This window comes from Micropterus dolomieu, linkage group LG06 (assembly GCF_021292245.1).
Source record: "Micropterus dolomieu isolate WLL.071019.BEF.003 ecotype Adirondacks linkage group LG06, ASM2129224v1, whole genome shotgun sequence".
Taxonomy (NCBI): Eukaryota; Metazoa; Chordata; class Actinopteri; order Centrarchiformes; family Centrarchidae; genus Micropterus; species Micropterus dolomieu.
In genome coordinates, this window is record NC_060155.1 from 11,482,000 (window position 1) to 11,508,715 (window position 26,716).

At 39.0% G+C, this 26,716-nt stretch overlaps 1 protein-coding gene across 3 annotated transcripts in view; it reads right to left on the reverse strand.

Moving 5' to 3' along the window:
* b4galt2 (UDP-Gal:betaGlcNAc beta 1,4- galactosyltransferase, polypeptide 2) overlaps positions 1-25,454 on the reverse strand; it is a 178,110-nt gene extending 152,656 nt beyond the window's left edge. Inside the window, exons 1-3 of one of the 3 annotated variants that reach the window (XM_046051427.1) lie at positions 25,183-25,454; positions 25,006-25,064; positions 1,242-2,263 (exon numbers count right to left, since the gene is read on the reverse strand). In XM_046051427.1, coding sequence (XP_045907383.1) covers positions 1,242-1,653 — 412 coding nt within the window. In that variant the 5' untranslated portion in view covers positions 1,654-2,263; positions 25,006-25,064; positions 25,183-25,454. Of the gene's footprint in view, positions 1-1,241; positions 2,264-18,198; positions 18,311-25,005 lie in introns of those variants that run through there. The other 2 variants (XM_046051426.1, XM_046051428.1) reach the window with 2 other exon arrangements.
* Between the last annotated feature and the right edge of the window lie 1,262 nt (positions 25,455-26,716).

Genomic DNA, 26,716 nt, shown 5'->3' on the forward strand with positions numbered 1-26,716 from the left:
GGCATGTGTGTCTGACAGCATGAATCTCTGCTAATAGATCCACTGCGAGTCTATAAGGCTGAAATACCACAGTGTAAATCATTGGCATTAAATCCATTTTATGTTGCAGGCTGACCCGGAAAAACAAAATTATGGCTATACTTGCTCTCTCGCTAATTGGAATAAGATTGGAGATGCATTTATTCACTGAACATATAATACTACCCTCCAGCTTCGAGCTCCGATGACGGTCTCATCTCTCCTATTCATTACACAAATCAATGACGTGCATATCCTCTGTTATCAGAGGTACAGTACGTCCAGGCCGGAACAACACATACAATCTGACTGGACAAACAGATCGAGCAAGTAGATCATCAAAAAAGGTGATTAAGCAAGATAGAAAGCGATTAAAATAGAAAAGTCATATTTCAAGCCCACTCATGCAGATCAAAAACTTAAAATATATGACTTTCTAAGCCATATTGGGACTTTACAGCACAGAATAGAAGCAGGGATACTGTGGTGTTTGTTTATAGACATCATAGGGCTAAGAAACATGAGCAAAAATCCAGTTTTAATTTATGTTTTGCTGCAAAATGCAAACATGATAAATGCATCATGTTTTTGTATGACTTTATGAGCAAGACTGCTGAGCAAGAATACTGAAAGACCTGCCCCACTTGCAAGTATTTAACATGTTCTCCATGCAGATGTGGACTCTGAGTGCAGAGCAAAGATATCCACTTTAATAATCAGCGCCAGCACAGATAAAGCAGAGAAGACTGCTTCACATCTGCTCCAGCCATTTCTGTTTCAACAACACACCAACCCGATATCTGCAGACTGCTGGCTAGCTAGCGTTAGCTTGCTGGCTGTGGGGCAGGGTCAGACTGGATGAAGTAAAATCGGCACACTGCCCAGTCAACTAATCCCATAACCAGAAAGAAGGCCATGTCAACAAACAAAACCGAAGCGCACGGATCCATTTTCAGTGTTTCTGTCTTCAGTCTGTCACTCTCATAGATGCATAGACACCTGGGGTCACGACAGTTAACTGTGGCGGGTAATGTACCCTATCATCTACTGACTGAGTGACATAACCTTTATGGGTTTTAATATCTTGATTTTCATGATGTAGACATTTTAAACATCTTGCAAATACAAAACCTTTCATAAACTGAATTAATTTGATATGCGAGTCATTTTAACAGGAAATGGTGGTCACATGCGCAGGAGTACCCTATGACATAATCACTCACCAAGGCCGGGTGGGTTCTCAGGGCACGGCGGCAGCGGTTTGGGAGAAGGTGTCTGGTTGGTCTCGGGCTGCACACTTGGCATCAGCTGCTCTCCTGTGGCCAGATAGCTTGCTAACGTTGCGTTGGGCCTGGAAAGATTGTAATAGTAATAATGATGTCCATTCCCTGCTGCTCCGCTGACATTATTCCTGGATCCATTGCGGCCGTTGTTAAAGCGGCTGAAGAGGTCAAAGCGCTGCGAGTAGACATCAAAGTACAGGATCATCATGATGAGGAAGTGGAGCAGGCAGAGCAGCAGGACACCTTTACAGATGCGCTCCAGAGTCCGGCCCAACATCAGCCGGGTCATGGCCGAGGAAGATGACCGTCCGGCGACGGCCAGCCACGACAACGCTGGCGCGGCTACAGGCATGCGCTCATCTGGATGGCCATGTGGGTAATACAGCGGCTATTAGATCTCTGAGAAGGACATGTGGTTAGCTCACACCGACTATCTGACTTCTGCAGAGGTCATGGGGTCATTAATGAGCAGGACAGGCATGCTACACAGTCCGCTACGCCTAAAGTCTGAGTTGCCAGCTTGTATCTTGTGCATCCACAGATTCCCTGCATGACAAAAGCACTAAAATGTCCCGGGATGAGATGAACCTTGATTATTGCTTATTCATTAATGTACTTAACTTTAGACATAGCAAATAAGTACTAATGATAAGTTTAGAGCAATCTAAGGCACCGATTTCTGCTGATATAGGAATGTGATGATATGAGTTGGTCACTATTCCAGAGTCAAGGTGCTGCCGCAGCCATGTGGTATCGATAGGTTAAAAACCAGTCCAAAATGTCCAACGACTAACACTTAAAACCTCCAATTAATTAGTGATAGAGCACAACTAAAGCTGCCAACAAACATTCATCAGTGTAGAGTAAAGGGTCAGCTGACATTTCAGTCAAGATGTCCGCTTCTTGTGGCATCAGGCCGGTCAGACTTGCAGAGTTGGTTGGCTTAAACCAGTCCCAGGCACCTGCAGGAATATGAAAGAAAAGGGCAATTTAATTACCCAAAAGTATGGCTGTGTGCTGTTAAACAGTCTTATTGTTTTGACTGCTTGTTTAGACCAATGCAGGTGAAGTGCCATTAATCATAGCTGTGCATTTTCACTCAAGACATTCGTTGTATAAAATCAAACAGAACATCATTGATCTTCCTTTGGCAATTTAAGAGTATTCAGTGACCTTGTTCTTATTTGATATGCCTGGTTGAATAGAGGTGAAACAACTTTAGAAGTGGACTCTCAATAGAAAAAAAGTACACATGAGAATTTGACATAAACAGATTCAACAACAAAAGCATCTACAGACGCAGACGAACAATCAGCTTTGACTGGAATCGACATGCCAAGTCAATTTTCCAGTCAAGTGGTTTAAAAAGCATTTATGATGGAATGAGACGGCAAGTGGGGAATACACAGCACTGTCAACATATGAGCAAAGGAGAGAAGGAGGGGGGGGGCACTTAGAGTTTTCCCACAGGCTATGCTTGTTGTAGGTTTATGGCTTTTCCAATCAATGAGGGGAAAGACGAAGATGAGGTTGAAGTAGATGATAAAAACCCTGACCGACCCAGACTTTCCGATGAAAAACCAACTGAGTCAGAGAGAAAGAAAGGGAGGGGGTGATAAATGTTGAAATACTGATGCCGGTATTTGGAAAAGGACGGATGTCTCATGCATGTGGAAGCTCAGATTTTTTAACAATGGTACTTATCATCATAGATATCCTCTGGGAAAATCCTGTAAACTTGGCAGATGCTAGATATTTGCAAAATATTTAGCATATCTGGAAATTTGCTGCTCCACCAGCCAGATTATCATCCTTGATGGGAGGAAGACACATAAGCTTGTTCTGTCTTTATTTCAGACTACTTACTTTTAAGTGTTTGATTCTATTTCTGGTCATCCGATACTTTGACCTGGCCTGAATGTTTTGTAAACTACCAAATAGAGTTTGGTATCAAACCATAATTCTTATTTAATACTCTAAACTACCAAAAGTTGACATTAAATGCCATAACTCCCTTTATTTATTCTTTAATCAGATAGCTTCTGATTTAAATGTAAAATCTAAGTGTGAGCTTCAATCATAGTCGATTAAAATGTTTTTCGCTATCTCACTTTCATCATGGTGGTGTCTTAAAGGGTGTTTTTTTTTCCAACCCGGACCTTATTTTCCAATGTCTCTGTGTCTATGTGACTAACTGGAACAACATTTTCTGAAACTGGTCCAGTAATGAGCAAGCATGTGGCAGTCGGCAGCAGCAACACGGTGCTGCAGGCTGCAACGTAATGCGCACTGTCAAAGTAAGTCCATTAAAGTGCTTGTTTTTGCCACTGACAGGCTCAGATTGTTATTGCAAGTTTCTGAAAACATTGTGGAAAGGATCCCTACAGAGATGTACCTTTTTTAAAAGAGTAAGATCCTTCTTGTTTAACCAGAAACAGTCACTATATCTCTTCAAAACCACCAGACTCTATTGATAAAAACAGTAATTTTACCTGTTTGTGTTATTGTGTGTTTTAAATGGTTAAAAACACCAAAGTCCCACAATTATGTACACTAACCAATCGAAGCAGTGGTAGATCACAGAGGTAAAATTACAATTTTTGTCAAGGGAGTCTGGTGGCTTTAATAAGAGCGATATAGCAATTGTTCTGGTTACCAAAAAGGATCTTAAAAAGGTCTATCTCTGTATATTAAGAGATGTAAGAGATTTAAGTATTACATTTGAATTTAAAGATTAGAGAATTTGCTGCTTTGTATTTAAAAAATTACATTGGAATTTTTTCCACATGAAAAATGCATTTGCTAAAGAAAAATCCAAAAAAAGTGGGTTGTTGTATGATGATTTATATTTGTAGTGATTTATATACATAAAAAATACTTTTAACCAACATGGAAACATGTTGGGTAAAAGTATTTTAAAAAGATCATGACTGATCAATGAACTGTATATAAGGAAACCATGAAACAACTTCAGACAAAACAGTGACGAGGGCAAGATAGCTGAAAACATCTAATAAGCCATTGTGTTTTGGAGAAGACTTTTAAAAAATGGCATTGAACAAGTAAATATTTATAATAGTAAGTACAGTATCAAAAAAGGAATAAATTTTTTCTGTACCAAAATGTGTTTAAGAAAAAAATTCTAATTAGCCTCTACCAAGCACAACTTAACAACACAACTCTTAAATTGTTTGATACCATCAAAACTCAATAAATCAAAATATTGCATAAACTAAGATCTGTGCTTGACTGGTGTTTAGGTGTGACATGTCACGGCAAAATGTAGCAAATTGAAACGTATGTTGAGTGACTGAGCTGGTGGCTGCTCTCTGTCCAGAAAGTTAGCTGCCTCGCGCTGTTTCTGTCTTTTGTCTTTGGACAACAAAGTCGAGACTGCCAAAACTGAACCTCAAAGGGTGTGTGTCTGTGTGTGTGTGTAACTTGCTAGTTAATGAGATAGATTTCTGCTGACCCGGACACCGCACGGCAAGTCACTGCTAGTGCAGGTCAGGATTTATTTCCCAGCTGCGCTGCTCTTCAGTGACTAAACAGGCTGGCATGTGATGTATCAGGGGTGATTTCTGGAAAAATATGGTGTGGCAATCAAATAGATAATCAGTAAGACTGACAGAAGAGTCTTGCCTATTTTCTGCTTCAACTACAAAGCAGGTTGCCCCCCGTGTCCAACAGGTGTTGAACCATGTGATAGCGTAGTGTGTGGCACTACTAAAAATCAGCAGCAGAAAAACAGAAGAAATAAATCCACTGACAAGACTGAGAACCTATTTATCCCCGGATGACCAGCTGCTCAGAACTTACAATATAGATACAACACATGTCATTGTTTTTACTCATGTGAGGTACAAAGACAAAGCCCATGAGAGTTAAATCCATCTGTACCCCAACCTCTTTATTTGCTGACATTTCCACAACTGAGTTTTCTCAAGACAACAAGAACTATCTTGGGATTTTATTTGTTTTGTCTTGAAAAAGGTCAGCAGACCAAAACAAAAGATGATAAAACAATACAGAGGAAATCTCTGTCTTTCACTTGCTCTCTTGGTCTTGTATCCCTTTCTTTTTTTTGTCTCTCTGGAACATCTCACAGGGATTTTATACACGGTGTTCACTTTCAACTTAATATGTAAATGGTACCTCGGGAGGAACCACAAAACCAGGCATGAGTCTATAAAGCTATTTCATTGAGAGAAAGACCAAGGACAGAGAAATGAAAAGTCAGAGATGGCCACAGTGACAGAGAGAAATAGACCTTTTATGTAACCAGTTTATTCAAGGATCCCTCCCATTTTAACAGCAGCAATAAATTTCATAACAGTCCCCGGTAATATCGCGTCTGCCAAGGAACCCACAGAGAAATGCTGAAAATATGTGAGGAATCCATTAAGTTTAAAGGTTGTTTCTAAATGAGCAGACCAAAGACTAGACCGTCCACATGTCATGTAGAAATGATCCATCATCATCATCATCATCATCATCATAACAATGAGTAGTTGTAAGTTACAACAAGATAAGTTTATAGCTTCATCAACATAAAACCAGTTGTACATCCCAATCCTAATTTGTAAGGATTTCAGTTTTTCCCCTTCCATGGAGAGTAGTGGGTTTACTGATCTCTGTGTAAAGCTGCAAGAAAGCGCAGCCTCCGTCACAGAGGTTAACAATTCAATTGGTTGTGGTTGTAATTATAATACTGCAGAGAAGAAATTGTGAAAGAGGATGTAGTCAAAGTGAGCTTACGGGATCAAGAGGTGCGGCTGGCTCCTCAAGGCAACATCGTTTAGAATGCCAATCAGTACCAAATCAATTGAAAAACAACTATTACAAAAAAATGCATTAAGACTAAATTTAAATTACACACTTGGAAAGTAAAAAAGGTCATTGAAGGAACAGTTTTGGGAACATTTTGGAAAACCAAAAACTTGCTATCTTGGCGAGAGTTAGACGAGAAGATTGATACCACTTTTACGTCTGTATGGTAAATATGACAGTTAGCCTAGCTTAGCATAAAGACATTTAGATCCACATACCAGTATATCTAAAGCACCCTAATTAACGCATTGTATCTCATTTGTTTAATCCATACAATAACAACAAAAGAGTAAAAACAACAAATTGCAGTGTTAAAATTTCCCAAGCTGTCATATCTCAAACTATTGCTATACATTTGCCAATGAGGAATTGATAGCTATTAAGTAAGATAGTAATCATGTAAAGTGTCATGTTAAAATGGTCGTGTTGTAAACATGCATGAATATGAATGGATGCAACTAATCAGCGGGTAGCCAGACAGTCAGTGACTGGGAAGCAATGAAGCAACTACTGCCAATCACCTAATACAAGAGCAACTAACACGGTAAATCATTTTTTATAGGTGTTTTTTTGTTATAATTATATTTTTGAACTTTTTTACTTCATTAGATAGAACAGCTGCAGAGAGAGACGGGAAATGTGGGAAAGAGAGAAGGGATCACATGCAGCACTCAGCCGCAAGATGGAATCGGTACGGACTTTATTAGCCCACTGAATTAATTGATTAGCTGAAAAGCAACATGCAGTCAATAACAATTTTAGGTTTTTTATACATACTGCATAAAGAATTTGCTGGTAGCAGCTTCTCAAATATGAGTATTTCATGCTTTTATCTGTTTGGTATCATTGCAATTTGAATATCTTTGGGGGTTTGTACTAAATCATTTGAATACATCACTTTGGGCTCTGGTAACTGTGTGGGATTGCATTTTGTAAACTTTAACCTTTACTCTCACTTCACTCATTCAATTCTATGCATCTGGTCTTTCTGGTTTTCAGTACTGAAAAGACATTATGTTGAATGTAATAGCCATAGTCCTAGAACTTGCCAATCATAGGTTGAAAGTTATTTTTATGGATTAGAAAATCAAGTATAAATAGGATAATTATGGCGATAAAAATTTATATTTGAGACCTGAAATCCACTATCATGTAACAGCTAGCCTCCCCTATTCACGAGAAAAAACAGTAAGCCAAGTAGCGAACTATACAGTGTGATTCTAACTAGGTGACCCAGGTTTCTTTTAGCTCTGTTTACAGTGACAAATCTCTCTATCACTTCATCTCACATGACTGTGAGGACCTTTAAAAGTGACAGTGTGTCCCATTAATATGACAACCAGCAAACATGAGCTGTTGTGTTACAAGTCTTACCTTATTATTTAATATGGTTTCTTATTTCTTACTTTTAAACTGCTTGATAACAATATAAATATGTTAACTCAAAAATTATGCCTTTGATGAAATTTTTAATATAAATGTGTTTTATATCAAATCACCACAGTATAAGTCCTCGATATGCAAATTAGCTTTTTCATAGTCATTAGTGATATCTCTTAATTTAAGAATAACAAGTTCTCTTCTGAGTGTTAAACTTTTCTTTTTTTTGCCATGTTCATCCTTTAAGGTGCAGCTCTGAAATTTACATTTTAATAACACCGCAGGACTTAGTTGTGGTACTGTGGTTTCTGGCTTTGCTCGAGAGCTGTTCATGTACACAGTTACAGATGTGAGTCTCATAGATCCAAATAATACTGTACAATATATGAATTCCAGCCCTGAGTCAAATTTTCATTTTAGCACTGAGGGTACACAAGAACACGGATGTAAGATTAACTAGAAGGATATAACGCATTTACATACGCGTATGTATGTTCAAACCAGTCTGTCACAAAGAGCAATCAGTCAAATCAAGACATCAAGTTGCCATATGCAGGGTAAGCTTAAACACTTCTGTGTGCACGTGAACATTTGCAGGCTTTAAAGCAACTCTATAAGATATTGTACTAGTTCAATAACTTGTGGTGCTGTCACATAGCAGTAATGGATGCCTCCCTTTAAGACTTAACACGCATGCACACACACACACATCAAAAAGTACGTTTAGATGAAGTGCCAGCTAAAGCTCGCAGAATGTCTACAACATCTGTATCTTAAAATTTTAATTAGTTGCCAGACGGGTGGCCAGACTGGTAATTTGTGAGGGTACATAATTCATCGAGTCTATGCCAAGCATATGCTGGAAGGAGAGATGGTCTGTGACTGAAGTGGGGACTTTAAATGTGATGGAACGGCTCAAAACAAAACTAAAATCACGTCTTGTTACACACAGTGACGTCAATGATTTCATCCTAAAAACAACTTCTCCGGCCTGTTTCTTGGACCGTAAAGCTTCGGATTAGAGATCACAAAGTCCACATTTATAGTAATAAATAACAATAATCCCTGTCTGTTCCAGTGGTCACCGGGTTTTATTTAACATTTATAGCATTAAGTGCAGAGTTGCTCTGGACACTTTTCATCCTGCATTGTTAACCACTGGTCAGTTCCACTGGAACATTTGTAGGTTAAGTTCAGCTTCAGCTACAGTATATGCTGGGCCACAGGATCAAAAGCAAACCTGGAGAATTTTAACCGGCAACCTTTTAGTCACGGGTTTCCCTGTTCAGTCCAGTTAGTGTACAGCGGAGCTCAGATTTTGTAAATGTCAGCGAGGTCGAGGAATCTTTAAGTGCAAATGAAGAGATTTCTATACTCTTCCCTTTTCATACCATATAGACATTTTTTTCTGTTTCTCTACTTTCACTCTGCAGTACCACTTCACCTCTCATGTTAAACCAATCAACCAGACTTTTCAAATATTCAAAAATGCATCAAACATTTCGACGAGAAATGTGAGATGTGCATCCTTGTGCAGTCTAAACTGTGTTTGTTTTGTTACTTTGTGTATCTGAAAAGCAGCTACTGCTGAATAAATAAATCATGTATCTATACTCAGGATGTTCTTATTAATTATCAAGAAGAACAAAATCCAAAATGCTCTAACATTTAACTGTGGACTGTAATATAGCAGGAGTAAGGAAACACGTAAGAGAAACATTGTATTGTATATGATAGCTGTCCTACTAGCTGGTCTCCATATAATAAACTTGAGTGTCAGCAATTAATCTTTTTATTATTTTCTTAATTTACTGTTTAATCTATAAAATGCCATAAAATGGTGAGAAATGGTAGTTCAGAAGTCAGCACATATTCACAACTGAGAAGCTGAAAAGAGACTTTTTGGTATTTTTGTTTGAAAAAATTACATAAACAATTAATCAATTATCAAAATTGCTAAACTGGAAAATACTAAATTAAAGTAGCAACATTATCTACTGCAGTGATACAGTGACATTACTATGTCTATTCTACATACATTCAGCGCTGCAGGAGAAGAGCACAGGGCATCCTCAGGGACAAAAATCACCCAGTTCACGCTCTGTTTAAGTGGGGGGACTCAGGCTACAACCTGAGACAGCGCAGGCCCGTGAGCATCAGCACTCACAAAGTCCGCTTCCACAAAAGCTTCTTCCCAGCCGCTGTCAGGCTCGTGGCACAGGACATTAAGGAGGGAAAGAAATACCTCACTCCTTACTGACCACTACCTGATCCCATATACACACAATGTGCAATATTATGAATTCACCTCTAATATGTGCAATATACAACATGCAATAAGTATTTACAAGTATGTGTACACATGTGTATACCTTATATATATATATATATATATATATATATATATATATATATATATATATATTTAATTTATATATGTACTTTTACCTTTGTTTTTGTTTTTTAAAGTTCTTTTAAAGATGACTCTGAGATACCCACAAGAATTCCAATGTACTTGTACTGCAACGTACCTGTGCAAATGGCAATAAACTTTATTCTATTCTATTCTATTCCATTGCTGTTAGCAATGCTACAACTCTGCTGCCAGCAGTGCACCCCAGAAGCATCAGAGTAGTTTTGAAAAAGGAAATTAAACTCTTGGTCTACAGGCCAGCTATGTTACTAGCAACAACAATGGATTTTTATTTGCCTTTAGTTTTATCATCTTTAATATATGAAAGCGTCACTGCATTTGTTGGGAACTTTCACAGCCTGTGCAAAAGGACTGGCATCTATCATTAAATAAAGCTGCAAATGGCACTATGACTGCTTTTTACTGCAGTTATGATCTTTGCATCAACATATTGAAAAAGGGTGTGTTCCAATTTTAACACACATTCTCCCACTGTTTCCTTTACTACAGTTTTTGCATGTTCTCACTCCTCCTTGCCGCCTTCCTACAGTACGAGGTGAGTCTTACAGCAACACACCATCCAGCACTAATCCATTTCAACACTGAATTACCTTTACAGGTGGTCTATGTGGAAAAAAGTGTGACCCTTTAACAATTTCTGAAAGGAAGTTTTAGTTTTATTTTAGGGTAGGATATAGAACCCCACCACAGGAGCTGTTAGGAGATCAGTGTCATGCTCAAGGGCACCTCAGCAGGGCAGACATGCAAGGACACACGTGACTTAATGCAGGTCATCCTGCTGAAGCACATGGCAGAAGATCAAAAAGAGATGGAAGGATGGGCAGTGGAGCATAAGGATGAGTGAGAGCTGTGAATCAGGTGAAGATGCAAAAACTGACAACATCAATCTGCAGAGAGATGCACTGAAAATGGGTTGTTTGCATAAGAAGTAATACAGTTGTATTGCCTGGGGCCCACTCCTCCACATACTGTATATCTATCCATTTGGCATCAGACAGCTGAGCTCGCAAAATAAACTAAGAATATGAGACTGTACACAGGCTATGATTTCTGTCAGTGACATCACCATTGATCATTTATAATAAGGTTTAATGCAACAGAGCAGAAGGTCGTCTTTTCCCAGCAGCACTGAGAGATGCTTCTCCACTACACATACACATATACACACCCTGCTACTTCCTTATTCTCAAGTCTATGTGTTTTTAGCAGATGTTCCCAGCTCAGCCCTCAGGCTGCAAGCCTTGTTTTATTAATTGTATATACCCATCTTTACAAACTGATGTGGAAGATAAATGACTCCTACGTTCAGTCCTGTATGAAGTTTGACTTTGTCTTACAGTTCTGAGAACTATTTCTGACCATTTGTATTACCTTTCTTCAGTCATTAAAGCAGCTTTAATCAATAGTTTTATACCAACAATGACCCATAGGACCACTTATCTGTGAAATATGTGGCTAGTGATCAACCTACAAAGAATTATCATCAAACTCTGCCTGACCCCAACATCTCTGATGTCTGTCAGTTAAAGATGGAGTCAGCCAGGCACAGCAACTTCCTTGAGTCTCCTCTGGTTGCCTGGCAACTGCTCATACAGAAAAAGAAATGTCCAGCATTTCAGTGAAAACTCAGAAATGTCGCTATCACACTGTTTTTTATACATATTAAACAAATGGGATAAAACATGTTAATTGATGAGCTTTAGAGGCGCTGGTAGGCAGATTTTTACAGTTTGACAGCGCCAGTCTAGTGGTTCCCTGTTTTTACCCTTTAAGTACTAAGCTAAGCTAACCGACTACTGGCTGTAGCTTCATACTAAATGTGCAGACATGAGAGTGGTATCAGTCTTCTCATCTAACTCCCTGCCAGAAAGCAAATAAGTGTATATTTTGCTTTATAGTGATTTTAAAATCCTTGTTGTTCTCATTGTTTTTTGTCCTGTCCTTTTAGTGTTTTTTGGTTCGCTCTTATCAGAATCAGAAATACTTTATTATTATTATTACTATTATTATTATTATTATTATTATTATTATTATCACTCTAATAATGTTATTTTCGGCCACAGTGATTAGCTTCTTTCAATGAAAACGCTCTAAAAATCCACTGTACACCTGCCCAGCACCAAACACCAGACAGACACAGTTAGCAACTAGCTGGTGAACATAATAGAGCATTTAGTAGCCGAGTAGTATGTAGCTGCAGTACCGGAGGCTGCAGTTTCAGGACCGCAATCCGAGGACTGGAACTGCATTTCTTTGATACTGCCAGCTAGCTAGCTAGATAGTGAACTATGCTACCCTTAACAGCCCCCCAAAGCCTATCCTTACCACAACCATCACCGGGTGTGTGCCTAAACTTAAGTTATTGATTATATGCTCCAGCTGCACACATTGGCCTCACGGGCCGACGTGCTAGCAGACAGGGTTAACCTCCTTCGTGTTGCTGTGCATTACCCACACCACTCCACTAGATGGCGCTGTCGCAAAAGAACTACAGTCCTAGAAGTGCGGTCCCAGGATTGCGGGGGTCCTGAAAATGCAGCCTCCAGTACTGCAGCTACATAATATTGAATAAGCCAGATATTTTCCTCAGGAGTTGGTGGAAGCTAAAAACTGAGCTTAAAAGGAGAGTAAATATTGGACTCCAAATGAATGATAATGTTGCTCGGTATCTTCTTGATGTCTAAACAGTTTATAACATTGAAAAGGTGATAATATGTTGGGATATATTCCCAGCTTGTTTCCACTGCCTCCAAGTGGCCAAAAGATGTAGTCACTGCAGATTTAAACAACATAAATGTTTATATAACATTATATATCTAATATTCCTTAATATCTCGACTGTAACAAAGTAGCTAAAAAGTAAAACAGACAAAGTTATCATATAGAAAATGACTCTGGGTGGAAAGGCAAAATCTTTACAGGATGAAGATCACAGCCAGAGCAACTCTCTCTCTTTCTATTTCTCTTTTCTCTTATCTATCTTTTTTTCTCTGTCTCTTGAGGCCCGGGCCCTTGCGTTTTAACCTACAACTCAGCCCTCCCAGTGTTATCAAAAATGCATTAGCCATGCTACACTTGATAGTATGAAGCCTCAGAGCTCTCTCATGGCTCCAGCACATCTTGCTATAGGCAAGTTCATTTCCCACAAACAACCTGGTGCACAGTGGGACAGACAGAAGTTATCTTTGACTTGGTGCTACCAGCCTCAACAATGTGCAGTTAATGTATTAGGAAAGTATCAAAATCTCCATTCACATGCGCACAAAAAGAGGTCACTTAAAAAGGAGCATCTCATAAAATCCTTTTTTTCTCTTTCGTTACAATATTAAAATTTTGTCAGATCTTTGGTCAGATTTAGTCCATCTAAAGCCTACAACAAACAATTTCTCAACACCACAAATCTTTGATGAAGATTATATCCCTCCGCTGAAAGCACAAACAAATGAGTGATATCATAAAAATGAAGAGGGGGGGGGGAGAGAAAGGATGGCAGCAGAGAGACAGAGACAGAGTACACTACACGCTTTCATTACGAAGGATCTGGGTCACGAAGCAGGGCATGATGGTAACCATACATATTGTGCAGGAGTTAAGAAAATGACCTACTGGCATTGTCCTTGTTTCAGCCTCAGAATAAATAATACAATCTAATCCTGCACTAAGACCAACGCTCATAAATATTTTAAATACATCATGCAGGAAAATATAATCTGGTTTCCACATTCTCTCCATCTTCAAAAAAGAGCTACAACAATTAGTCATCTAATGGGTTACTCAATTAGTCCATCAACATAAAATTATCCAGCAACAATTCTGATGATTAATAGCTGTGTTTTCTTTGTCTTCCAAATATAGACAGATAATTTGGGAGTTTTGGATTGTTGGTCAAAGCAAATAAGACATAATATCACCATCCTGTGGGAGGAATCCCACTTCTGTTTTTCTTTCTTTCTTGAGGTTTCTTCCACTTTGTCACAGTTTAAGGGTTTTTTTTAGGGGAGATTTTTCTTGTCCAAATTGAGGGTCTAATGCCGCATTCAGACCAACCGCCAATTTTCGCCTCGCGAAGCTTTACTTGCGTGAGTTGTTTTCTGAATGGAGTTTGGATCAATCAGGGCTATGCTATGCTAACTTGGTCACAGTAAAGTACAATGATAGCTGGAATAAAGTTACATACACATGTTTTCTGAACTCACCAGGTAGTTCAACCTCTTCGCTTTCTTTTCTCCAAGTAATGTCCAGTTTTGTCCGATTTTTATACAAACATGAAGTCGTAGTACGACAGAGCTAACGACGCTAACAACAACACTGGAACCAGATGTGCATGGAAGCTAGCTGCTGAGAATCTCCAGTGAAGATAAATCAACGTTGAAATCCCAAAAACTAAAGTAAAAAGCTAATTTAATAAAAGCAGTTTATTCCGAGCGCCTCCCGCGAGTAAACAGAACAGAATCCTACCGACTAAGGGGGTTTATTTGTCCAATTGTTGCAGCGCTGCTCCCTGCTCCTCTGCCCCACGTTTAGCAGCTCTCAGCCGGCCTGCAGATTTTCAATCCACCGCTCTTGAAAATATTCAACTCACGCGAATTCCTTCGCGTTGCCTTCGCATCACCGCCCCCACCCCCTTCGCGTCGCTTCACACCGCCCGACAGGAAATCGCGGCTCTACGCGTCTTTGCATTGACTTTGTATGTAAACTCACCGTCCCGAACGCTCGCTTCGCTTTTGGTCTCAAAGCACCATAAGGATAATGGATGTTGTATGCTGTAGATTGTAAAGCGCTTGAGGCAAATTTGGGGTTTCTGGATAAATAAAATTGACTTGAACTTGGACAGTGAAAAATTGTGATGGGCATTTCACAATAGTCTAACAGTCTGAATCCACGTGTTTAAGGTGTGTTATGTGTAGGGCTGCAGCTAACGATGATTTTAGTACTTGAAGCTTCTACAGATTATTTCATCCATTCATCGATGCATCGTTTAAGAAGTACTTTTGCTTGGCGGCGGCGCCCCCTCCTCCCTACATTTAAATTAAAAGTGCGCAATACACTACTTTAGAAGTCATTATTCAATTTTGCGCATAACAACGCGATTAATCGCAGAAAATCATGCGATTAAAATTTTTAATCGTTGCCCAGCACTAGTAAAAACACAATTTTACATCACTATGTTAAATAGAAACATTCATTTTAAAACACATCTACAGGGGGCTGAACACATATTTGCAATCCTTCTCAAAACAAACTTTTGTGAGATATCAGCTATTAACTTAAATATAGTTCTGAGGTTTTGGGCAAGTTATTGTGTCAAAAGCAAACTTCTTGTGCTCATCATAAGTGAAACATGATGTAGCCTATTGTGTTATTTCACAATACACAAATGAAACTAGAGGACCAATATATAGTCAAAACCAATCATACGTCAGCCACTGAGTTTGACAGCATTGACGGAGTGATCTTATTTTTCTCCAGTGAGTGAGCTTCAGTCTCGCCGTTGTGGAGACACATGATGCCGCGTCATGAATGAATCAGCCATTCGACTCCACTCCACCACAACGCTGACCTTTCAGTGTTTGTTAACTGACTGAATTCAATAGTTGACAGAGTTCATCCCTTATCCTTATAGAAAAAATGGCCGTGGCACAAACAAAAGGGAATAAATTATATTGACAGGACTAGAATGAATATGACAGTGTGTGAAGACATCTGTTTCAGAGCTGTTTGGATTGGATGGATCATATGTGGCATTTAAACATCAATAAATCATTATTGTAGTGATTTTATAACATTATTGCTGTTAATAAATTGTTATGTTGATAAATCAGACCAGTGTCCAGAGCAGTTTCAAGTAATGACGATAAAGGGAACTGTTATTAGATTTGTCTCCATAGATCAAAGGTCATAAGTACCTTGAATAACTGACTGAATTGCTATTTCCATTTCACTCCATCAGCCTGACATGTTTATGTTGCCCCTTTTCCTTTTTGGGAGGCAAGGTTATTTTTCTCATAACCTATAAGTAATGACTGATGAATCCCATCCCATCTACATAATTTTCAATCGACATGACAGCTGCGGTAACTTAACGTAGGTCATGAAGAAAAATGGCAATTTCAATGTAAAAACCAACAACCTGTATAGATGATTCAATCTCATCCACACTTGTTGCAATATCTTGGCAATTTTTGTGTGAGAGTTTTCCTGGCTCTAGCACAGCAAAATGACTTCACAATTCTAAATCCAGCCCACAAAGCCTTCACCTACGTAACACTGCAAAAATACGGCATATCCTATCTCAGAATGATGCGGAAATACAAGTCCACACATTTGTTACTTCTAGGCTGGATTATTGCAATTCCTTATTATCAGGCTGTCCAAATAAGGCTCTTCAGCTGATCCAGAATGCTGCAGCACGTGTACTGACAAGAACCAGGGAAAGAGATCATATTTCTCCAGTTTTAGCTTCTCAGCTCCAGCTCACTGTAAAATCCAGAATAGAATTTAAAATCCTTCTGCTAATTTACAAAGCCCTTAATGGTTGGTCACCATCATATCTTAGATGGTGCTTAAGAGCTTTAAGAGCTTAGAGTACATTATTACATTACAAGAACACTGCTCTCCCAGAATACAGGGTTGCTTGTGGTTCCTAGAGTCTCCAAAAGCAGAATGGGAGCCAGAGCCTTCAGCAATCAAGCTTCTCTCCTGTGGAATCAGTTCCCAGTTTGGGTTTGATAGGCAGACACTAGACTCAGGTGAGTCTCAAACCATCCGTTAGTTATCCTGCTATACGCCTAGACTGCCGGGAGATTTCACATGATACACTAAAAGCCTCTCTCCTCCCCTCGCCCTCTCCATCTGTATGCATTCCTATCCCATTAATGTATGTTAATACAGCAAGTCGACTTCTTCCCCTTCCCGTAGTTTTGTGCTTGCTCGTGCCTCTCCTCTCTCCATCTGTCGCTTTCTGCAGGTTACTGGAGTCTGGATCTGTGGTTGCGCGCTTCCTGCTGCCCTCATGTTCCAATACTATTAGTCCTATTATTATTATTACTCTCATTATTAGTAAAAATTATTCATTGATGTCTGTACCAGTACCACCTTTACTGTTGATTTGCATTTCTGTGCGATTATTGTGTTGGGCTGCTCCCCCCATATAAATAAATAGAAACTGAATTAGGCCACTAATCATGCTAAATTCCTAGCTTTACCATACATTTTACACTTTACTGTTTATCTGCTGGATTGCTTTATGAAACAAACGACAGACAGGTGAAAAACTGAAAGTCAAATTGAAAATTAAAAAAAGAAAATCACTTGGTACACGTTTATCTTATTCAGCAAAGCTGAGTAGAGAAGGGTTGAGCACCGATAGGAAAATTTCGGTACGCGCTCGTTGGAAAGCCTGTGGCAGAAACTTGTCCTGTGATAACCTTTGATTTGTTCCTAGGCAGGATAACTAAATGTTTTTATACTGAAAACTGAATCTGAAAGAGGGCAATGTTCTTATCACAAGACCCGGGATTGCATTCAGTTAACCATATATTGTTGTCTTGACAAGCCAGAAGAGGTGGTTGTTGATTTCACCAACTGCAATGTTTTGTAGGGCTGCACAATTAATCTAATCGCAATCACAATCGCGATGTCGTCATGTGCGATTACATAACACCAAAAAGTGTGCGATTTAATAAAACAGTAAAAGTGTGTGAGACGCTCTCTTCCGTGTGTGCGCTGCAGTCTGCACAGGGCGCTCGCATGTGCCCTCTAAAAACAGATAAGCCTATGTGCAATGAGAAAAATGTTTTATGAGCAGTGTGTGAGTAACTTTTAAGACAACGTAACCCCCTCCTCGCCCCGCTGCTAATCATTCAAAACATAGTTGGATTCGCCACCGGAGCACCGAGAAAATGGCCGCTAAGATAAGGAAGGTTTGGGTTTGGCTCGCTGGCCATTTAACGTTAGCTGTAGGGCTGCAGCTAACGATGATTTTAGTATCGATGCGTCGTTTAAGAAGTACTTTTGCTTGGCGGCAGTCTTGAAGTCGTTGTGGCGTTCACACTATGTGACTGATCGGTGACAGGGACACACACACTACAGGAGCTGACAGCTCCTGTTAACTCCTGACTGTGAGGTTACAACTCACAGCCCAAACGCACGTATCTACATTTTCAGCTGAGGACTGCGGCTTACTTTGGCTAGCCTTCAACTCAACAATCAATCACGATTTCAGTTAAATGCTAAAGTTGCTGTTACTGTTACCTTGTCTGTGGTCCGCTGGCAGAACACCAGCTGCTTTCTGGTCAGGTGCCGTCGCACTGTTGCCGAAGCAACAAAAGTTTCATTTTACGGTGGACGGACGGTGACATTACAGAGTTGTTATTTTCTTTAGCTTGAAATAATCTCATACTTTGGACACTTTCTTCTTTGTCCCTCACTATTTTCTCTCTCTTCCTCCACTTTGCAAACAGCTCCATTATAATCATGTCGTGTTCACAGCGTAAGCGCGATGTGCAACAGTAATAAATGTCCGTGCGAAACACTGTGCTGTATAGTTAAATGGATTAAACGAAGCATTGATGCAAAGAATTTGTGTCGATGCATTTTATTTAATGATTTTATCGATTTAATCGATGAATCGTTTCAGCCCTAGTTAGCTGTATCGGTGCCTTTTGTTGTTCAACATGTTGAACTTTTCACAGAGCCGACGTGCTTGTCAGTCATTTTTAGTAGACTGACCAATCACAGCCTGGATGGGGCGGGACATTAAAAAAAGTTTGATGTGCTACAGCAAATCATTAAATGTTGAACAATATGATTATTGACAAGTTAGTACTTAGCATTAACAAATTAGGGACCTATGTAGAGCCCTTTGCTTACACACGGATCAAATTTTAAAAAACAACCCACAAAAATGAAACTGCTAACTGGTTTTAATACTCAACAAGTGGTAACAAAGGATACTATTATATGAAATTCTAATGAATGTACCATTTAATATATTATTGTTATCCTAACAGTAAACTTAGGGTTGGGCAATAAAACAATAATGATAATTATTGCAGTATAATTTTGAGTAACAAAATAACAAATGTTCAATATATTGTCAATAAATATTTGATTTAAATTTACAAGAATCACAAACAAATTAGCACTTAATTTTTCTATTAAGGTTTATTTTGTTGAGGCAAAGGGACAGAAAAAGAGTTACTAATCGTATTTTTGAAAAAAAGATTTTATCACACCTCAGATTTGTGAAGTGATCCACTGTTTGGCAGAAAGTGTTTGTCACATTCTGACCATAAAGAAAAGTTTAACCACACAATTAACCATGTGGCCCTTCAATTTTCATTCAGAGGCAAAATCAGCCTTTAAACTTGAAAGAAATAATGATTTGACATTTATCGTGATAATTATCGATATCAAATGATATGAAATGTTTTTATCTTGATAACATTTTTGGCTATATCGCCCAGCCCTAAGTTAACTATTAACTAAACATTATACTCTTTATATAACACACTCATGTACAGTTCCTCCTCCAGGTTGTGGATAGAGACTCTGCATTAGACAGATGTACATTGAGCCTCCTCCGTAAAGCAACACGCTCCCCTTGTTCTGTTTTACATCTATTTTACTTGTTATTGTTATAAATATTGTTTCTTGTCTAACTTTGTTCAAGTTGAGAAATACACATTTCAAAATGTCAGTATTTCACACATTCCTTGATAATTCAGCAAGCAGACTCATAGTACCATTTGTTCCATTATAATCGAATTGCAATCGCAATATTGTCCACAATAATCGCAATGTGACTTTTTCTCCAAATCGTGCAGCTCTATTGTTTTGTGAATGTTTAAGCATTGAAGATGAAATATTTGTAAAACTTTAGAAGAGCATTATTCATCATATAACATGCTGGTTTTAAATCAGGTATAAAGTTCACAATGTTCACCATCTTAGTTTAGCTAATAGCATGCTAACATTTGCTAATTAGAACTTAAAACATTTATCTTCTCAGGAGTTTTTTAGTCTGGACAAAAATAATGGACATCCAAGACTAAAAAGTTTTTAATGCTACTACCTGTTAATATAATATCCTACTAAGCTGGTTCTGTGTCTGAAACCCCTCTCTATTCTACTATGGCTACAAAGACATCAAGCTAAAACACGACAGAGCAAAAAAGAAAAGAGAAAATATGAAAGGAGCGGAGTGGAGGGAGGCAGAACAGAAGAAGAGAGAGTAAAAGCAGACCTAATCAGAAAAAAACTCCAGTGTTCTCTGTACTCAACCCTTCTCTACTCAGCTCTGCCCATGCGGATATTAAATTGCCTCTCAGCTGTCTCTGATCTGAAGGAGGTTGGACTGGTTAAATGTCTGATATCACATTGCCTCTCTGCTCTTCTTTCTGCTTTATGCCATGCTTTGTTTTAAAAGGTCCCACTCCCTTCCTCGTTTCTGGTAAATTTGTTTTGCCAGACAGAACTGACAAGAAACAGATGAAATCAATGAGACATCGCAGTATGGAAAGGTATTTGATGGCACTCCCGACACTGGGAAAGTATCATCACGTTAAGTCAGGGGTACAAAAGCCATTCTAGGAATTCTCCTCCAGTGTAGCGTCTGCAATTTCTCAGCATGCAGGCTGCACACGCCCTATGCAAATACAACAAAGTCCCGTCTGCTACAATCCATAGACTACAGAGGAAACATCATCTCTCTCTCTCTCTCTCTCTCTCTGCCCTCTTTCTCTATGTCTCCCTCCCTCTCGCACTGATCCAGCTGCTCATTTGGCAACGAAGCAAAGAAATAAATGAAGTGTTTCAGCGGAAGGAAGGCTTCACTGGGAGAAGGATTGTGGGTAGAGGGAGTGAGATGAGGATTTGGTGAGGTTTTTTTGGCTTAACACATCAGTGGGACATTAGGCTTAAGGCCACTACCGTCCAATTATGCTTTCAACGGTTTAATCAACCTGTGTCCTTCAGTGCTATTTTTTGTTTTTTTGCAACTCTATTAAGTGAATTGATGGAGTTTGAAAAGGTGTGTTTATTCTTTTTAAGTGAGAAAGGAAAAACATTTATCCAAGTATCTGAGGTCATGTTGAATAGAAAGGTAGATCTTAAACGGTGAGACAGAAGGGTAATAAGGGTAAATCTGTTCTTACTAACTAGCGGGCTAGTCTAAAGTACTCTTTTACACATGGTATTAACATTTGATCCTGTACCTGATAAGTTATCTGATCAGGGGCTGTTGCATTATGCTTTACTTATTGTTCCTTTGCCTAAGAAGAAGTCAGCAATAGTCTGCAATAAGGCAACCCCAATACCTTAAAGAAGTAGTTGACATTTTGAGCTTATTTGCTTTCTTTCCAAAAGTTAGATGAGAAGATCTAGACCACTCTGTCTGTCCATTAAATATGAAGCTACAGCCAGCAGCAGGTTAACTTGGATTTGCCCAAAGACGGTGAGGTTGCAAGGCAACCAGCCAAGCATTTCTTTAAAACGACCCTGTTCCCCCCTGTAGGGATGGGGAGCATTGTGTGCCCTTTATTAGATGCCTATAAAGGAGACATTACAGGAAAGCAGGCAGAAAAAGAGATGCAAGAAAAGTACGAAGCGGATTCAAAACTGGGGACATTATAGTTCAGCGTTCAGAGCTTAGCGAATCTGTGCATTTTGTCAACCTCAGTGTCTAAACTCAGAATAACTCGCCAGTCTTTAATTATTAGTAGGCTAATAATTTTTACTCGCAATATGCAGCAAAACGTTCACACTGTAAAGTGTAAAGTAAAGTCGGCTTAGGGGAAGGAGAGCAGTCGGATGTGGACAAACACAGTACAGTACAGAAAGGATCAGCTTTATTTTAGCCAGTAGCGATCTATTAAAATATGCCCAGATTGGCACTGACACCTAGGATTGGTTTGGGACATCTCTAAATATAATAGAATACTGTAGTAATGACGTGAAGCTGTTAGTTTGACCTTTACTTCAGAACCTAAAGAAAAGAAAAAGTGAACCAATGTAGACAACAAAAGACACTTAGACACACACACACATTACACACACACAAACACACAGTTCCCATGACAACAAATCCCAACACGAAAGAGCGATCAGAAGAATCTGTAGCAGCCGCTGCTGCTCTGACTGTCACGACCGGCAAGGTGAGGACACCAATGTGAAACACGCTGTTTGCTTTTCACTGAGCTCCATGAAAGATGGAAGCAAGTTAATCTACAGCTGTACCTTCCCCTCTGCCGGACTGGACAGAGCAGAAATGAGTGCGGAGGGCCTGATGATAGTTTTCACAAAGCTGATCCGAACACTCAACAGTGATATAGCGTGCTCCAGTCAACCAAGCTAGGCTACAGCACAGAGGAGGTTCTTTTTGTCTGGAAGCACATTTTTACAGGTTGTCCAGAGTTATTTCTCTTATCATAAAGGTATATAAACCCTCAGTCAGAGCTCAAGGAACAGCACAGTAGAGCAGATTTAGGTTTATAAAACTTAAGACTAGCCCGCTAATATACAGTATCTATCTGAACTGACACAGGTGCCAACTGGGAATGTTTAAATTACATTTCACAGAAATGACACAATATACCTCAAATTACAAAACATTACGCTAATAACATTAGCCTAAATGACTCATTGGATAGTGCGTTAGTACAACCAACCCTGAAACACTTATTTCTCCACATATAAAACAAAGTCACACCTACGTTTACAAAGAATTGGCAGTTAAGTTTAATACATCACTAATAATAATACACACAAACTTAGTAAGGAATTAACAAATAGCTGGTACAACCCTGACTGAACCTGTGACTTTCTGGTTCCAGGATAACCTGATTAACCGCAGAGACCACCCTGCCACCCACATGTGTATTCCTCAAAAACAAAGTCAGGACAATAAGGTGGCAGTGAGGACAGAAACAGCAAATTAATCACCTCAAGTGTATGCATTTTAACTTCATCAGAGAGTGTTTCACAGCAGGAAGCTCTCTTTTTAAAAAAGGGACACATCGTGTGACAACCAATCAAAAGAAAACAGTTATACCTGTACACCTACAGGAAGATCCTCCACACACACACACACACACACACACACACACACACACAGTAATAAAAATGAACCACAACAAAACCTGAATTTAAAACAAAACACCTGCCACCTTTTATTACACAGCCTGCTGCCATAACCACCTCTCTGCTATCTGATCTCTGATCTAAGCCTGGAGTCAAGTCTCAGATAACACAGGTTTTCGCAGCAGATGGAAAAAAACGTTTCTGAAATATCACTGCACATGAGTGAACCTAACTGGACCAAGATATGTGCTCTGCATTACTGAACTGGTTTACTGAAAACAATGTGAGACTTAAGCTTGACAGACAGTTCTTTCTGGCCCTTAAAAACAACACTTGACAAAACAATGCTCACTCGAGGTCCACTTAGCAACATGTTCTGGAGCTTTCAACTGTGTCCCACAGCCCTCATCAGCAGATTGAGTTTACTGTATATGTTTTTCACCGTGATTCTGAGCACCTCTAGCGTGACTTCTTATCCCTGTTGAATTAAGATCTACTTAATAGGCCCGCTTCACAGCAGACTGTTTGACTTGTCATTATAGGGAAATTGAAGCAGCTAAATGGGATTCAGCTGTCATTTATGTTATTATTTACGCCTGCTTTTCCATAATGTCTACAGTGAAAAAGACCTCTCAATCCATAGCATGTAACTCTGCAGACACAATGTACCAGTGAGGAGAGTATGATACGGTCAAAAACTCCAGAAGTCCTTTGGTTGAGATTGGTTTGTTAAGTGGGAAACTCTCTTCCAGGCTGCATACAGACACATAAAACATCTGTGAATTATTTACTCTTTCATTGAGTTGAATAAATGATTATTGTGTAACAGGATGTTTTTTTGATGATTACTCATTTATTAATCGCTTTAGTAAATGTTCAAGTAAAAATATCAAACTCTCCCTTATTCCAGTGTCTATGTTGTGAGTATTTTCTGCTTTTCTCATGTTTCATGAGATAGTAAAATTAACCGCTTTAGGATTTGGACTCTTGGTCAGACAAAACAAGCAACCTGATAACATCCTCTTTGACTTGAAGACATTATGATGGACGTTTCTCCCTATTTTTTTTGACATTTTATAAACAATTAATCCAGAAACTTATCAGCAGTTCAGGAACTCTTCAACCTTTAACACTGAATTAAAATTCAAAATATAACACATGGCCTTAACATGTTTTGTAGAATACAGCATCAAAATTAAAATTTTAACTGGATGAAAGTCACTACACCAAAGGCCACTCTGCACAGGACAACTTAGAGCACAAAGCGTGGTAGTTCCAGTCCACTTGTTCCTATAGACGCTATAGCCCTAAAAAGATACTCGTGTCACAAAATGAGAGAGATGTCAGATTGGATTAAGTCTATGTAAAGAGCTTCTGTGTAAACGCCTGGTTTGGTTAAACATCCTGATGAAGGAGTCTCCTCCACTTCTTCTTCCTTTTCTTCTTCCTCTCTCATTTCCCCAGTGTAACGCTGGCTGTGCACACTGGTGCTCTTTGCCCTTAGTGTGCTGTGAACAGACCATGAGACGAGAGATGCTGGAGCCCATAGACTTTGCATCCTTTTATTAAAATTGGGGGTGGGAACAGTGCCAGCAATTTCAGAGAGCCGTAGTAAAAAGTGAATTTTAAGAGCTTTAAAAGCTCCAAATTGAACCCAAAATGCATGGCTGAAAATTCCCCTCAGCAGTCTGTATGGCCTGGGATGGTTCATTTTCTGTAGAGGAACAGTGCAGGGAGGCTGAGTGAAGCCTAGTATGGCGGGTGTAAAGATGCTGCTAGTTTGAGGAAATGTGCGTGATAACAAAAGAGGGGTAGGGGGCAGTGCATGCGCTCATACTCCCAAAGCATCCACTGCTTAAATATAAGCAGAAGGTTGCAGGATGGCAGGATAAATGTATGGAGGCTGGGTGGAAACAAAGGAAAGCGTGCATGCGATGCTGAATGAAACAATGCGTCCCAAGAGGAAGATACAGCACCTACCTTGATGTTGTCAGGCGAGCACTTCTATCTGAGCATCATCTTCACTGGAGCACCACTGCCTTCATCCACATCAGCCGAGGAAAAAGAGTCACATAAAAAAACTGTCAATGAGCTTTTTTGATTGATTTTTAATGAAAAATTGTTGCAAATGTGCAAAAAACAAACAAAAACCCCCACTAAAAGCGAGAGGGTCAGCCCAGCTCGCCCTGCTAGGAATAACTATATTCTTTCCGTTTCCACAGACAGGTTTTTTTGTGTGCTCTTCATCAGGAGAACAGCCTCATGTTGTGTAGCATTACGCTAGCCAAGCGGCTAACGTAACCCGTAACGATATTCTACCGCAGACCGGTGAGTAGAGAGACGATATCCTCATGGTTTTCCGTCATCCCGCTGTGTTTTGGTGAGGATGATAAGAAAGCAAAGAAAAGGATGCTCTCAGGCTGGCAGCGAGCAGGTCCCTTCGCTCCTCCTGCTGCCTACGGAGTCCCGGATGATCCAGAAACTCGCTCTCTCTTTTTTTATTCAACTCATCTGGTACAAGAAGGGGAATGGTAATTCCATTATCTACCGTTACTTCCTCTCAGAACACACGAACACATAATAGAGAAAATAATATCACTTTTAAATATATAATAATACATTTAATTTATATCGCACTTCCTAATAGATCTTATAAAGTGTATCACAAGGCAGTAAGAAAATTAAAAAATGGCTAAATAAGCAGAACACATGCTATCTCCACCATTTTTTACTTTTTAAAAACATTTTAAAGGTTTGTATGGTTGCTCCCTCTTACTCAGTTATTGGACTCATCATTATGGTCTTGGTCCACTTAGACACTTTGGCTCCATTTTTTTTTTTTTTTCTGGTATCACAAATTTGTTTTGGTCTCTATTAAATATTGTCTAAATAACAGTCATGTTTATTCATACACAAATGTTACAAAGTGCTTCAAGAGGCAAGATACATTTGTCTCTATATAGCTGACATAAACAGGATAACCCAACCGAATACATTTTAATCTCAGATAAAAATGTATAAAATTAGATTAGGAGATTTTATCCTTTCTTATAAGGTAAAGCAGCCATATGTTATAGACTGTGACATTTTCTACTTGCTCCTTTTTACTCATTTTCTACTTGCTCCTTTTTAGTTGATTCTTGTCTTTTTGTTTATCATACTCAATTAGATTTTAGATTAAGCAGATTGTTTTGCAAGGTTTGGGAGTAAGCCATTAGTCATTTGCTGTTAATGTAAAATCCACTACAACATCTGGCATCAAAATAACATTAATAAAATATGGTTTGGTATTAGTTTAAAAAAATTAATACACAGACATAACACATGCTAAGTGTACTTTAGTTTGTATTTAAATGCAGATGAATTTACAGGATTGATGACCATATTATAAAGGTTTGCTGCCCCTTCATAGTTAGTCAACAAACTAGGGTTTTTGTTGAATTGAATTTGTGTATTAGATTTTTAGGTTATTTATTTTAGATTAATGTCCTGTTTTGCATGGTCACTTTAAAATCTGTATAAACTATTAGTTCACTTGGCATAAACAAATGGTTCTAAACCACCTGGCATCACACTGATATTCACAAATATGATTTTCATTTGTGGATATGAGGAGAATGCAAAAGGACAATATAGGAGAAAAATAATGACCACTTTCAGACACAAAGAGGATTTTTAATAATTCTGCACT